Here is a 16,893-nt window from a genome sequence, read left to right as displayed (position 1 = left end):
CTGAATAAATTAAAAGAAAAATAAATAAATAAAATTGCAGCAATTTTGAGAAAGAGATGTGCTCTGAAAATGTATGAAACTCAGATGTGTTCATTTGTAATTAATATTCCTTTCCCATTTTTTTTGTCTGGCTGTGAATTTGTCCATTTTGTTTTTTGTTCATATTTTTTGTTTGCTTTTGTTGGTGTATTTTAAATTGCTACCTATTAAAAGAAGTATTGTTTTTACATGCATCATTTCGACCTCCTGTGTGTGTGTCCCCTGTGTTTGTGTGCCTCTTTGTGCTGGAATGATTCTCCCTGCTTTGTTGCCTGTTCATGGTCTGTCCAGTTTTCATGCCCAAAACATTACCCATGATTCTCTTCTCTTCTCCTCCGATACTCTCAAATAAATGCCAGTCTCTGCAGCTGGGTGCAGTGGTGAAGGAGAAGACCTTCATCTGGTCATAACTAAATCCTGCTGGGTGGCTTTTCCCACAGTGGCACTGGGTTTTCGTGTAGCAATGTGCCCTGTAGTCTGTTACCAAAGAATGAACGCACTGTGGCCAGGTGCCCTAGAGGGCTGGTACGCAATTGCTGTAGTACCAGTCAGGCAGGGAGGGTCTACAGTTCATGTTGACTGAAGCAACCCCCAATTTTTATCTCTGTCATACACACACACACTGTCTAAAACACTTATGTACAGTACACACTTGTACACAAATGCATGTGCATGCATGTACACATGAACACACAGTAACTTTAATACGGTAGACCCGTAATAACTTGAACGTGCTGTATTTCAACCAAAAATTATGTCTCTTTCTCCTGTATTTTCTCTGTGTCCTGTGAATTTCCTAATTTTATCTATTATTGATAAGTCCTATCCAACCGACCTGACAAAAGAGTGTTGGTAACTAAAGTTCCTGTGGGTGATCTTAATGGCTATACAGTTCCCATTATATGATAATTCTACAAAATATATTAAATATAATAACCACCCGCCACTTCCCACTTTTGCGTATATGCATGTGTTGTGGCATTTTGAGCAAGGGAATGTTGTAAACCCTAATACATACTCACAAGCACATAAAAAAACATACAACATAAAACTGTATGCAAACACAGATAATCCCACCAGATACACACACACACAAATGCACATGTACTGTACACACACAAAACTTGGCAAACTGTGATTGAGCTTGGTTTGGGACAAGCTTTACACCCTGCTCTCTCCAAGTTACATCAGCCCATGGCCTTCACAGGCCACCCACAGGCAGAAATCAAACACAGATATCAGCGGTTTAGCTGGTGGTATTTGGGCATTAAAACACTGCCTGAGCAATGGAGACCCCTTCACTCGTGTGTGTGACAGCATGTTTGTTTGTGTGAAATAAATCCCATTTTATACATGTATTTTTAAATACATGGACAAATGGAAAATCACCCATTTTCAGTTTTTTTTTTTTTTGGCTAAGGTTTGTATGTCTAGGGTTTTTGGGAGTGAGCAGTGATGCAAGTGCAGTGTTTTCAGAAAATTCCTGTTTTCTCCTTCTTTTTGTTCTTTAGTAAAATCCAGGCTGTTACATTACAAGTATGTTGACCAGCACCACCAACTGGGTGGATGACTGAATGCATAGCTGTTGATGATGTAGGGGAAGAGTGAGGCAGGAGATTCACAGTGGAGTCCAGGAACTGTTGGGGGTCTAAAAAGTAAAATGGTTTGCTTATATCTCCATAGTTCATAACTTATACATTTAAACATTTTGAATAAAAAAGTGGTTTGCAAAAATTAACAGACAACTTTAGGATCTTTGTAATTTATTACATATTGATATTGTACTAAATACACGTCTGATATAGATTCATTGTGCCTGGTCATGCTATGCTAGTGTATTAACTGAGTACTGTGTCAGGGTGTAGGGTTCACTGTAGGGAGCCTTGAAGTTAAATGTCCTCTATAGCACTGTTGTCTGAACCACGTTCAGGATAAACTGAAATCTATATATTGAAGTAGCAGTGCTGCGTATTAGACAAAGAACCACTAAATTCAAATGGGTTTTTTGAAAACTGCCATCTTTGCTGTAATTTTTTACTTCTTGCCAGAAAGGCCATGCTATTTATTTTCGGCACCATGGCTTAAAAAAAAAAAAAACTTTAAAAAGCAATATAAATGTATATTAGGGCAAATTTGGGTTTGAATGATCTTTTTTGGATGATCTTGCTCTGGCTGAGATGAGATTGGCTTAGATTGTCTCTGTTATACGTTCAGAGCGCTTTTAATGTGCATTAGTCAAGTCGCATTCCTCTGAGGAAGTCACGTTTTCTTGTTCATGCAAAAAGCCCTCTACTGATTCGCCTTTTAGAAATGTGTTTGCGTTCTTCTAGCACTGTGTATGTACGCCCCCGGCGCTTCAGCTGGTTCGCACACGTACAGATGAAGGTTCTCTTGAGCAGCGGTCATCTTAAGCAAACTTATTTTGCTCACGGACAGGATGACAACACCCGAGTTTCAGTCTCAGGGATCATAATGAGGTTTAGATCCACATGCTTCAACTGCTGAGACGTTTTATCTTCTTTGTGGAACTTTTGGAAATTTTCCTTCTTCCAAAACGCGCTGTATTTTGGCAACATGTTGTGACAGTCCTGTCCACTTAGATCCGGATGTGGATGCATTTAATCATTGCAGTCAAAAAAAGAATGGAAGTGCAGTGCATGAGGTTTTGAGAAAGATTTTCTGTTTAATATAAATGGTACAGTATGTACTGTAGCTTCCTGTCATCTCTTGTGGATTTATCGGTACGAGCACAAGCTTCAAATGAGAAGACAAACTGGAGGTCTGATCAAAACCAGATTTATATGGGCATATAAATATATGTGGATGTATATCATTTCAGCACAAATCCTCATTGGAAATCAGAGAACTTCACTTAAAAATGTACTGTTGACTAATTTAATTAAACCTGTTTCTGAATGACAGATTATAAAATATAGAAGTTAAATGAATTCAAAATTGATTAATATTTAATTTGTTTGGATTATTATAGCAAAGAGATTGTGATCAATTGATATAAAATTAGATCTTTATTTTTGTTAAAGTTGGATTAATTTAATGTGAAGCAGATCAACAGATACAATAAATGGTTAGGTTTTAGCCACTGAGTGATCCTTCTTTAAATCACCATTTATGTTATTCATGCCGAGAAAAAAAAAAAACAGTTAGATAGCACTAATTCAGCAATCCATATAGGACCTATATTTCTTAGGTTTCAAGTTGCTGAATAAAAGTTAGTCATCACTAGTCATTGCTGACTGGTATGGGAGTAAGATGAACAACATTCTCTGCATTCAGATGCTCTCCTTCCTTTATGGTCTAGAAAAAATGTCTGCAGATCTTGTTCAGCACTTGTGTGTGAAATCAGAGATTTACTGTTCAGACCCTCACCCGTTACCTCTCACCATTTCCCATGCAGATGTATAATCTCACAGTGGAATTTAATACTCATGGCTACTCCCCCCTCCAATGGGTTACTACAGGGTTAATCAATGTGATCATCTCTGTTTTTCTGTCAATTCATGATACCTTTATTTAACCAGGTAGGTCAACGGAGAACTGGATGTATTTAAAATTCTGTAAGGGGGTGGAGTGTCTTCAGCTCACGGCAGCTGAATCTGTCCCCATCCTGAAACGTCCGTGCAACAAAGAAATCCTGCACAGTTAGCAGTTTAGATGTTGACCCTTTTACCTTCATACCCTGTCTGATGCAACTTAATTGTTGCTATTGCTGTTGCTGCTTTTTCTCTTTGTTTACTGTGGATGGGTCCAGACACATACACACATACACACATATACATATGAAGTCACCAGGACATACTTTTCAGACATGCTAGGGGCTAGGTGCTGGGTTGTTGGCTGAAGGGACAATTTAGGCAATTTTTTGACATGTCTTTTTCATTTGTTTGGCATTTTTAAGTGCAAAAATATGATGCATGTCACTCTCTAGATTACTTTATTATTTTTTTTTTAAACCATCTAGTCTGTCTGCTTGTATATGTAAGCATCAATATGATGCTATATGTTTTTAAACAATTCTTCTGGGGAATCACCCAAATTGACAACATTGTCTGAATTTCTAGCAGTCATTCAGAACAAATGGAAGTACCTCAGTCTGTCACCATGGTAACAGGTGTGTGTGCATGTGTGTGCTTGTGTGTGTGTGCGTCTTTGTGTGTGTGGGTATGTGTGTGTCTTCGTGTATGCGTGTATGTGTGTGTGGGGGGGAGCTAGGGGAGTTGGGGGCGGCTCAATGGTGTCAAACTGGTCATGGAACAGTGACCTGAATGGGTTTCAGTGGGGGTCTCTGTTTGTTTCATGGTCATTCTAATACAAAGCAGATTGGCTGTGTGGGAGATGCTGATTAGATGAAAGCACATATAGCTCATTATCTCAATGAGAGTTTTGAGGTTTGTGCATATGAATTATTAGGCTGAAACAACTTGCCAAAGTCTTCTAATTTTAGCACGCGTACACACACGCGCGCACACACTCGCTCACTCAGTCCTTCTCTATTTCCTGGATGAGTCATCACATTAGCGATGATGTCATTGCAGTTTCTGCAAATGCATCAATATTGCTCTCACCTTAAATTAGATTTTAGGCTGACCGAATGATTTTGAAGTTACTGCAGTATAACTGATGAGATTTATAAGTGTGAAGAGTCTTTTTTAGTGTTAGACTCCTTTTCTGATTGGCTAGGAGGTTTTACTGTCTGCTCTTTAGTGTGAACAATGTTCACCTAACTATATGTGAGGAAAGGAAAGCTACACTGTAAGGAGGGAGATATGCAGATTGAAAATCAAACCATGCTGGCAAGTATTGCTGGGGTGGAGATATGTGGAGATCACGGATGTGTATGGACTGGATAAACAATGTACATGGAGAAAATGCATGCGTGCTGAGTTAGGGAAATGAGTTATTTGGAACTGTGTGAGACCAGTTCTAATTGATGTGAATTTGGAACCCAGAGATCACTGTGCAGTTATATGGTATCAGTATTCTGAATCTTTAATTTTGGGAGACATCAAGTTTAAAGTTTTAATTCCCAACCTGGAGTGGGGCAAACAGAATGCCTCAAATAAAATAACTGTTGCAGTTGTCTGGAAGTCTTTGGATAAAACGTATGTGAGCAATCTAATCAAGGAATTTCTCTTAAATACAGGAAACCTGCTACAAATTGTAGAAAATTTATGCATAAAAATAAAATGTTGAATATTTTTCTTTTTCCTTTTCCACTCTCATTTCTCTCCCTCTGTTTCTCATTCTCTCTCTCTCTTGTCTTTCTCTCTCTTGTCCCTCTGTCTCTCTCTCTCTCTCTCTGTCTCACACACACACACACACACACTTTTCCTCATCATGCATTCTTGCTCTTTCTCTTCTTTCTCTCCTGTCACACTCTCTCTCTCTCTATCTCACTTCACCTCACCCCCCCTTCTCTTCTGTCACTCACTCACTCTCTCTCTCTCTTCCCCCCCCCCCCATCGCCCCCATGCGCAGCACACGTGAGAGCCTGGCCTCCAACACCTCGAGCATCGTGGAGAGCAATAGACGGCAGAACCCTGCCCTGAGCCCTGGCCACATGGGCACCACCAGCAGCGGCCCCCCCTTCAGCTTCCGCAGCGTCGCGGAGCCCCCCACCTCGCAACCAGAGAAACTGCAGAAATCGCCCAACTGTTTAGCTTCCATCACGAGCGTCTGACAGCGGCTTCCCCCTCCCCCTTTCCCCCCCCGGACACGCCCACAACCCTACACTACAGCAGGACTGACTCCGCCCCCCCCTACACAGAGACTGTTTCCACGTCGCAAACAAAAATTTTAATGGATATCCTTTTGTTCCTCATTGCGAGATTACTACCCTCAGATTGAGAAACTTCTTTAAAAAAAATGAAAAATATTTGTCTTATGTGACTCAAACACAATTTTTTGTTGTTTTGTTTTTCCTTATTTCAAATATTTTAGAATTTTTTTTTTTTTTTTAATTAAGTCTTGTCTTAGAGAAAAATGGTAAAAAGTGAAAATGATCTGTTATGGCATTATAATTAATCTGATTTGATTAGGAGAACTTTTTCTGTGACGGGCAAATTTGTGGTTACAATTTTTGGGTCTGAAATTTTGGATGTGAATACACAGCTTTGGAAAGAATATGGAAAAAAATAATAGAAAAGCTAAAAGTTAGATCCTTACTTTAAAGGCAGTGAGTAAAATATATATGGTTATCCAATGTCTCCCTATTCCTGAGTAAATTAAAACAAAGCATTATTTTTTGGTACACTTACCAAAAGACATTTTCTCATTATAAGATTGCTATTTAAGAATGTATTTTATTCTTCTCCTTAAGAAACAATTCTTGTGTCCACAAGATATTGAGATTTATGTAAGATGTAAGAAAGATTCCTTCAATGAGAAATCCCTTAATAATGTACGAAAGTAATTTTCTAATGTGGAAACTGATTATGTGGAAATGACCAAATTCTTATTTTTATTCTTTATTTTAGATTTGTCCGTGTACTGTTTTAACACTCTCATCTCCGGTTAAGTGTTTTATTATGGACCGAAAACCATCTCATATTTCTTTTATCCAGGTAATAAAATAGCAGTTGCTTGTTTGTGACCTGACGTCAAGTTGAAGTTCCACTTACTCTTTTTCGAGTCCTATCTTGTGTTAAAATCTCAGGTCATCACTAGTTGCTCAGTAAAACTGTGTAGCAGTTGGGTCCACGTGTCTGTCGCTGTTTCTGGGTTAGTGGCTCGAGATGTGTAGTGGAGAGGCCGCTGGTCAGGTGACAGGTGTGCTGATGTCGGACTGCACGCGCTCAGTAATTGAAAGTTGGCAAAATCTGAAGTCAGCCCAGTTATTGCTGTCCATATTTTTTGGGTCAAATGAAATGGGTTCCAAAAAAACTCATATACATTACATCATATACAAACATTTCGTTTTGTATGGGTATAGTATGAATTTTTATTTATATTTTTTTTTGGGTGGGGGGGAGGGACACACACATCAACTTGCCACAGAGGATTTGTTTTCATGTCAGTGGTGTCATTTAATTTAGACGGTTCTGAAATTCTTAAGGCTGTTTGATGGGCCACTGGGCTGGGCCTGGAAATGCTGAAAGATAAACTGAGCCTCACCATTGATCTACATCTGCATGTCAGACCCATATCTGTGGTCTCATCACCCCCAGCTAGGGGTCTGCAAACCACATTTGGTGCCCTTTGAAGGAATCAGTTTTGGGAGCGCTATTAAGTACCAGGGTGTGCACAGAGGTTTTTGGACAACTACCCTGAAAGTAATTCTCTAGGTGCCAGTACTGCTGTTTGTTTATCATATATATACTACATGTCCCACGCATCACCTCTTCAAGCTGTTGTGAAACATACTGATTTTTTTTTTCTTCAGTTTAGTATCCCATGCAATTTTGTATGGTCGTCAACTGGCCATTGAAATGAAGAGCAGCTGTGTTGGTGGAAATGTGGCAGACTGCACTGCAGTTGCAAGGAGAGATGCACTGTCTGCTCTCTGGCTAGAATCTAGAATAAAGGTGGAGTCGTGTGATTGTAGCAAATTGCAAGTGGAAAAAAAATCATTTTGGCCCAATGCACAAGTGTGTGTGTGTGTTTTTTTTAAAACCTGAGATAACACTATATTCTGTTTCATTTTACTGACCATAGTGGTGAATACAGCAGATTGTTTTTTTTTTCAGGTGATGAGCAGATTTCACATTTCCTGGTGCTATCATTTACATGGACACCAAGTGGCTTTAGAACACATATACAGCTATTGTTACTCCATTCCTAGAACCAGTTCAAAGCTTTGCAGCTTTTGTAGTCATCTTTTTTTCTTGCTTAGCAACATGTAAGTACATGCAGCCACAAACATACACACACATGCACGCACACACACACACCCACACGCACATGCTCACACACAAAGACACACACACACACACACACACACGCACACACTCTCGCACACACTCACACAACTACCTCCACAGCTTGTCTTGTGTGTTGGCAAAAGACTAAAACTTCATCATTACACGTTCTTCTGTGAAGCTCTCTGAAACAGCTGCCTGTCTTCTGTGAATGTTTGACACAAAGCAGTGGACAGTTTGAAGGGGACAGGACACATTCTGCATTTAAAAGACAAGACTTATCACATCTTGCACATACATTTTTTTTTGCTGAGAGTATTTTTTCCAGTTTATTGCAGCCACTGATTGTTGAATCATTTTTTGAATTCTAACCAGGGATTTTTTTTCTCTGGCTCGATTTGATGTTCTTCCATCCCGTAATTTGAAAAAACTTGACATTGGGGCTTGCATTTTTCCCCCCGCCTCTGGTCCCATCATATTGAAAACTTCTTTGCTCCATGTCATAATATTCAAATTACATCAGTATGTGTGACCTGGATTCATAAAACTTTTTTGACCCCATCATTTCCGATTTTTGTCAATTTCAGTTAAGAATGTCTGCAGCTGCTTTCTGTATTTGCTCATAAATAGAGATGGAAGGCATGTTTCTGCTCTTTGTGCTCTTTGTGAGGAAAGTGAACCTGTAATATCTGTTAAAAATAGAATTGGGGAAAAAGCTTGGAAATTTGAATTGATAAGCAAGTGTTGACAGTTTTCCCAGTTTAGTTACAACTTCATGATTTATGCTTCAAGGTAAAGTCATACATTCACATCTTTTAAAAAAACTGACAGAATTATTCCACCTATCACCTGCAAGTAACTTCCTTTTGACCATGGGGACATTTTAACCAATCTCATACATTCAACAAGTTATCAAAGTATCATATTTTATGTTAGATTTTAAAAAAAGAATCTTTCCTGATCTACATAACTATCATCAGATTTCATGATAAAATGTTGAATTCAAACCACCCTGTTGCTCTCAACACTGAGAGGAATCTTGCTGCCAACAGCTCTCTGTTAGACACTCGCTTTGGGCAAAGTTAAATTTTGAAATTGCCTAACAAATGCAGAAGCCCTGGAAGAGCTACTATGGGAGATGTATAGCATTGACAAGCTGAGATGAGCAACCCATTCCTACATAAATCCCCCCAGCCCATGTCTATACAGGTGTCAATCAACACACCTTGCTTTGTTTGTTTTTATTATTATTCCTTATTTTAAATGGAAATGCCATAAGAAAAGGAATTACTTCCTATCTAACTAGGAGCACTCTGTCCAAGTCCCTGCTAAAACAGACCTTTATTTGGTAGGTTTTTTACTGTTTTTTATTTTATTTTATTTTTTATTTTTGGGAAACAGAATGGATTCTAAGTTTATTCATTTTGTTTTGTATTTTCATTGCTTCTGAAAGTTTAAAGGGAGTACTGCATCCAAGACTGCCTTGTACATTAGAAACATGTTTGCACTGAAATGCCTGCTCTCTGGTTGCTGTAAAGTCCATCCAGAAGGATGCCCTGTTTATATTGTAAAATATTTCATAAGAAATAATGACAGTCCATGAAACGTCTTCCCTTAACATAATGGATTTATAATGGCGTCTAATAACATTGTTTTTAATCGTGACCGTGTATCATACTGTAAAGGACGTTGATCTGTCATGCTTAGTACAATAAAGTTAAAGGAAAAATAAAACAGATGAGGGATCTTTTGTAATGTCTATAATATTTGAAAGTCCCTACTTGTGTAGTAATGGTGTTTACTGTTGTTGTAGTGTATGTGATATACCTGTTTGGAGGGTTGTGTAACTTACTTTTTAAGACAATAAAATAACATGTTTGGTTATATGTTTTAAATGTTGTGGTTGATTTGACCTGAGTCAATCTCACTTATTTTGGATGACTGTGAGATTTTAAAAAATACATATAGACAGACAGTCGAACAGTGAGAAAATATTAGTTTTTTGGCTCTGTTTTCCAGCATACTGGATTTCAAATGAAACAATGAATATGAGGTCAAAGTGCAGACTATTTGCTTCAATTTGCTGGGAATTTACATCCATATTGAGTGAACCAAATAGAAATAGTCCGTCCCCCCCCCCCCCCATTTTAGGCTGACAGTCTACACTGAGTCTGACTGTGCATGTGTACATGTGTGTGGGCTGTAAATCTTCATCGCGGCAGTATTGAGATTGTTCACAATACCCCTTTGCTGCAAGATCTCAAGCTTTAAAAATCAGCCAGTAGAAGTGATAATCTTTTAAATGTAAGAATAACATACAAATGTGCACCCTGAACAGACAGGCATTTACCAGAAAGAATTATTTGTGTGCGTGTGTGCGCGCGCGCGCGTGTATGAATTCTCCATTTAAACCGGGTGCGATTTGCCTGTTGTCATATGTTTGCACTGCAACATTTTTCTAAATGATTTTATTTTGAATTATTTATTTATTTGGTAGCATATTTGATAATATTTTTTATCACAAACAACAGTGATTTGCAGCAAGAATACAGGAGAGCATAAACGAGAGCAGGCATGTTTTATGAATGTGTCTCCAGCATCCAATGAAGACGCAGCGCTCCATCTGGTGACTGGAGTGGAGAGCGACGTCAACGTACCACCTGATCGGTTGAAAAGGACAGGAAGAAGACGTCACCTTTCTCTGATCGGTCTCCACCAGGGGGGAGCAGAAAACAGCAGTACCTCATGTGCCCTCACAGGGGGAGCTGTCAGCTAACTATAGTTTGCCATTGTACTGTAAGTGTGGTTTGCTGGTTTTAAGGTTCATGCGTACGTATTGCTGTATTTTATGGCACGAATATATGGAGAGCACATTCCCATATCTGTATCCACTATTTTACCACCACCCCCCCCACGATATTTTGTTTTATAAACCAACAATACACTGGCAGGTTTCTATGCCTCCCTTTGCCCGAGGGGAGTCTAGGTGATTTATGCACCACTGGGTACTCTGACTACGAGTCATTATTCATTGTCATGTTGACAGAGGAGGTATATAATCACCAAATGCTATGCCATACACCTGTGAATAATCTATATGAATATAGTCTAATGTGTGAATATACCAATATTAATGCAGGTGTTAATATGCTACTGTTTTTAATCTATAAATAATGTTGATGAAACACATATCAAATAATTATTCTGCAAACTGAAAACTCAATTTGTTTTCACCAACAAAAAAAATAAAATAATAAAGTACATTATGTGCATATGCAGTGTCAACTGGTGGAACATTAAAGTTTTGTTGACTTTTTGGGGAGGAGTAGTACTGTGGATACACCCATGCTGTCTGCGTTCTGGTTGTGATAAAAGGAGGTGGGTCTTATAGAGGCTGGCAAGGTCAATATCAGGATCCTCTTCCCAGCTGTCACATTTCTGACTCTACTGTTGCTGTGTGTGTGAATGTGAACCTATTTTATCCAGTTACAAAAACAAATACCAGGCCAATGCTGCATAATTCCAGCACAGATCATTCAGTGCATATTAGCCATGGTTATGTGGTGTAACCAAAATAAAATCTAGAAGTTGTTTTCATTTCCTGCAGGAAGTTGAAAATCATCAATAATTCTGTCATTTTATGAAATATGAGATTCATTTATTCAAGGTACTATAAATTGAATTTCTTAAGTGATGTACATTGCAGCCTGTCTGAATTGTATTGTTTAACCACATGCATGGCTAATATTGCACACAGGAGAAATATGATAGATTATCATAATTTTATAAACATGGTTTTACTGAATAACATTTTAAGGGAGTAAATGTACCAGTTTTGTTTCCAAACACAGTGGTTTTATAATGAACCTAACAGGTGTAAATGCACAGGTAACACTCAAGTGAACCTAAAAATATTTTTTATTAAGGTGCATGTGGAGTTTAGGTAGTTACCTCCTATATCTGGGTTCTAAACAGTTGATTGCAGATCATCGTGTCTGCCAGTCACTGAAACCAGAACTTTTTTTTTTTGGCTAAAACTGTAAAAGGAAAATGCTAATCCAGAATCAGTGATTGGAAGCCTTTTTCCCACTTTGCACGTGTCTGTAAATGTCTCGTGATACATCAAGCTCTTTTTCAAGCTGCTTAAGTGACGTTATTGGTGAACCAAAGACGTCTGCATTTGTCAGAAGAAAATTTGCTCCATCGTAAATCTTGCATGACTATCGGTGGAAAATGTTGCATCATCATCGCTGATTAAAAGGGGGCAAACTCCAGTGAGAAACCACGATTTTGTAATGCATGACACATCATTAATCTATCGTGAGCATAATGCTTTTTTAAATTATTAACAAGTTTGATTTGACACGTAATCATTTAAAAATAATAATAAGAAGGATAAACATTTAAAGTTGCAATGTAAAAATGTTTCTTTGAGAAAGGCAACTTTTTTATTACAATTTTGTAATCAGGAATATCTGAAATAAAAACATTTTATGAAACTGTCCTGATTTAAACCAACGATCTCGTAGCGTATAATGTCACATCTTGTGCTGAGAATTTTAGTTTATCACCAATTTACAACGGTAAATGTTTTTCCTTACTTTCTGTAGTTCTGAAGTATTTTATTCCAGCAGGTAAATGTGCTAAAGTATAAAAGAGAAGACAGGAGTAGGGTCTTTTCCTTAACTTGTTCCTCTACATACGCACTTGGAGGCGCAATTGTCCACCTTTTCTTAATAGAGTAGCTCTTTGATGTCATCAATGGTGCATAAAGGCTAGTCAACAATTACTGCGCAAATAGAAAACATTTTTATTATGGTTAAAACAATAATCCCGCCGTAATTGTAAATTGACCCCAAAACTAAACTATTTAACTCCTGAACTGTTCCTTAAACTTTACTATCGTGACTCATTCACTTTCGTGAACCCGGCAACAGTTCGTTGGATTGTTTCCCTGAGTTTCTGTTTAAATTTTTTTTTTTTTTTTTTTTTCAAAAGGCAACTTCTCACGAGTTCTAGCTTCCAAACTGAGCGATAAAACAATGAACCGACTCATTGTTTCAAGACAAAAAAAGTGTGACCATGATGACCATGAAAGTGTGCGCATGATTAACTGGATACCGTAGTCGATACTTATTGCTTGAGCAACAGTTTAGTTGTGGTGCTTGTTGTCCAGACTACAGTTACGCTCTGTTGGATGTAGGCTGAAAAGGAACTGAACAACCGAAACCAAAAGAAAGGTCCTGTCCCACGTTGGAAGCATAAAAATATCTTTATTTCTGTCTCAAATAAGTGTAAAAACACTTGGTAATTACAGCTAAATATTAATGAACTCTTCTGTCAGTGATGCTTCTGTGGAACATTGTATATCGGCCTGTTCAGCATGCGTAGAGCACAATGTAGCCTATATAACAGCAGGGATGCAGTCACATACAACACACCCATACAGTGCGACTCGTACGCAGTATACACCCTATGAACAATGATTTAACTATATTGTGGAAGTTATATTATGGGGGTGAGTTCCATGGGTCAAAAAATCCCTGCCGTTGCCCATGGTATCCACCATTAATATATATATTTTTTACATTGCAGTTGATCAAACCAAACCACAAGAGGCGTTGGTATGTCTTGGGGGTAAACCCGGCCGACTAGAACCCTCCTTCCCTGGGGAACACTATCTGCAAAGTATGGATTGGGACAAAGAACCGCTAGACACAGCTGCCATTTTATTCTGGGCAGTGGGTTGGGATCAGAAGGACCAGGAGTCTGTTCCTCAAAGCAGGATTACTGAGTTAGCCGCATAACTTCAGAGAGTAAAGCCCATGTTCCAGATTTGGGGGGTGGGTGGAGGGAAGGGGGGTCTGTGTTTTACTCAGTGCGGTGATAAGGCTAACTCAGTAATCCTGCTTTGTGGAACAGAACCCAGGACAGGCACTTGAGCTGAACACATCCACTGGTAGAGACCTTTAATTGAAAAACAAATGAAAAAAGGGTGTCAGCTGTTCCAGGGCTGTCTGCGAGATACGCAAGGCCCTGTGTGAAGTTGGCAGCATGAGGTCATTTCTCTATGTACACGTGCTACACACGCACACATCTTTTTTTTCTCAGCTGCAATACATGCTCATTGTGATTCATCCACTGTTGTTGTCATGCAGGCATTTATTTAAAAAATAAAAATCCCTGCCTTGCGTGAGGACCTCACAGACCTGAGGCCCTGGGTGACAGCCCCATTCAATGCCCCCTACTGGTGGGCCTGAGAAATTCACACGTTCAGTGTAGATATTCGCTGACGTTTATGTCATTGGATTCAATGAGCTAATTGCATCAGCAGATCCACACACATTAAGAATCAGTTGACACACTGGTCTGTAATATGTTTCAGCAGTTATGAAATCCTATATTTATGTCATCTCTGTTGCTTTATTTTTGAGTGATTGCCACAGTGTATAAAAATGTGCCAGTTCTGCATTTCAGAATTTACAAAATAAGGTGTCCATGAATGTATTCATTACAAAATGAATACTTTCCAGTGGTATTAAACTATCCACTTTGCCAAACAGCATCAGTGTGCAGACTGAATGTGATGTAAATAATTGTTAGGCTCTGTATTCAGTGTGGATTAGAACCTGAAACGCGCTGTTAATAATTCACAAACGGTTTTTATTTGTGGCTAAAAACCAGGTCCAGGTGTTATCATTTGTGTCGGCTTGGCAGGTACACATATGCAGTGCAACTAACAAAGCCACCACTGGTAATATGATGCACATTAAATACAGGAGCAACAAGAGGCACAAAAGCATAGGTGCAGAATAGACAGAACTATGCACTGTACTGAAAAACATTAAAGCTAGAATACTAAGAATATGCACACACAGAACTTAACTTTAAAGAGAGGTATCAAGCTGCCTTGTAAATTATTAATAATCAAAATATTAATGCGTAATAAAGTTCAAATGGGACAAACAGTGAACCATAAGAAAAGCTTAACATTCTATTGCAAATGTTCTTCCCAATGTATAGATCTTCCCAGGGTTACGATCACAAACTCAATGGGTAACAAACACTGTTCCAAAATGCTCATAAGGACTGCTCTATTCACGTTGAAGCCTTTTAGCCAACATTTAGCTTTGGACTCCCATGGTTCTGAATGAATTGAGTTCTTAGAAAAACGGCACCAGGAATCCACCGAAAGGTCATCATCATCACAGAGAAAGTGTGTGGGGCGTGTTGGGCCGGTTTTCCTGGCCCCGCCCCCGTCCCGGCCCTGCGTGTGGGTGCGAAAGGGCTGCTTGCCAATGCCCTTGCATTCCTTGTGCTTTCACTTCTCTCCGCGGCCTTTGGCCAAAAACGGGTTCCTCCAGGATTCGTCTCTGAACACATAAGGCAATCAGTTCAGAACTGCTGGTCAAAATCACTCGTAAAAGTGGTCTAAATCCACAGCCAAATGACGCAGAGGTTTCGGACTTTGGCAGTATTTACTTAATCGGACTGAGAGAAAACAAGGCCATTTGCATGCCTCTGGGCTGTATTTTCCTTTCCTCTTTTCTCACGCCAAACTGACTGGTTACGGATGGGTTAACTTAGGGTTGTGCCTGCAGAAATGAATAACTCAAATTAATCACTTTTACCACCGTGAGCACAAAAGCAAAAGTCCCCAACAATGGAACCCATTTTTGGTTCTCCTTTTTCTTTCAAGTTGTTCCTCTTCCACTTCTGAGTTTCAGTCAGTAAATGAACAATAATTCCTGCTATGGCAGAACTGTATTATTTTTTCAAAGAAAATAAACTGGGGACCAAATATTAAAAAGATGCACATGTAGGGGCATTCCAGGTTTAGAGAAAAAAGAAAAAAAAAGGATAGCAACTGGTTTAAAAAAACAAAAACAAAACACATCTGACCGAAAAGCTTGAAGCACAAACCCTCAAGGTTCATAACCGTACTGAAACAAGCCGCTAGTTTATGAAGGCAGAACGCCTCTGCAGTTCTAAGTTCAGGCATGTTGAGCGCGCGCGCGCACACACACACACACAGATCACCAGCCCGCAGAACAGAGCTCAGGGGTGACTCAGCAGTGTGTATAGCGCGTCTGACTTGGCGATCAGCGAGGTGATTAAATAAAAGAATCCAAGGGGGTATTAAGCCCAGGCTCCTGCTCATGTTGCATTAATCCATCCTAAATTCTAGGACAACAGGATGCGGTCTATGCCAGTGTAGAGTGGAGGTGGAAAATCCAGGTTCAGAAAGTAAAAGTCCTCCCCAGTATTTTGTCCCAGTCACCTGGATTTACTCATTTCCACAATTCTCCAGCCAGAAGCTAGAACTAATGAGTGAAATCAGCTGGCTCTTGAGAAATGGGGGCTAGAAATATGTTGAGGGGAAGACCACATTTTTGGTAAATTACTCATGTACTGTCATTGCAAGTCTCTTTTCTAAATGAGAAAATAAAATGATTGCTGCACAGTTGTGAGTAAAATCAGTGATACTCAGAATAGCTGCCTCATAAATGCATGGTACTGTGAGAATGATAAGCTTGTCCAACATCCAGGGATTCTAAAAAAAATGGGCAGTTACTTACCAAGAATCATGATGGTGTTCCAATTAGAGGTGGTGACTCCAACCGGAAAATTCTCTGGTGGTACGCCAAGCACACTCACATTTCAATTGGCTCAGCGCTGGCTAAAACATGCCAAATTCTAGGAATTCACCAACTGTAACTTCCATTTATAAATGCTATAGGAATGAAGTGCCTCAGGTTGAGACTCTCAGAACAGTGACATCATTTACAGTACCCAGGCTGGGCCCGTATATTAATCACCTGAAGCTCACGCGGCTCTAAAGTTGAAAATCTGGAAAAGTGAAATCTGCAGGCCTGTCTCCGCCCTTTCCATTGGCCTGAAACTCTGTCTGGAGGAAAATGTCCTTTCATACAGGACTACATCAAAAATGAAAAAAAAAAAAAAACAAGAACAAAAAATC

General features: G+C 39.2%; 1 protein-coding gene across 4 annotated transcripts in view; it reads left to right on the top strand.

The window, feature by feature from the left end:
* Nucleotides 1–6,654, top strand: part of stox2a (storkhead box 2a) — a 78,226-nt gene extending 71,572 nt beyond the window's left edge. For all 4 annotated transcript variants that reach the window (XM_064335041.1, XM_064335037.1, XM_064335038.1 and 1 more), the window contains exon 4: nt 5,536–6,654. In XM_064335041.1, coding sequence (XP_064191111.1) covers nt 5,536–5,737 — 202 coding nt within the window. In that variant the 3' untranslated portion in view covers nt 5,738–6,654. The remainder of the gene's footprint in view (nt 1–5,535) is intronic.
* Nucleotides 6,655–16,893: the final 10,239 nt, after the last annotated feature.

The sequence above is a fragment of the Anguilla rostrata genome, chromosome 5 (assembly GCF_018555375.3).
Source record: "Anguilla rostrata isolate EN2019 chromosome 5, ASM1855537v3, whole genome shotgun sequence".
NCBI lineage: Eukaryota > Metazoa > Chordata > Actinopteri > Anguilliformes > Anguillidae > Anguilla > Anguilla rostrata.
Note: the sequence above shows the minus strand (reverse complement) of the source record. Positions and strands in the feature narration are given on the sequence as shown.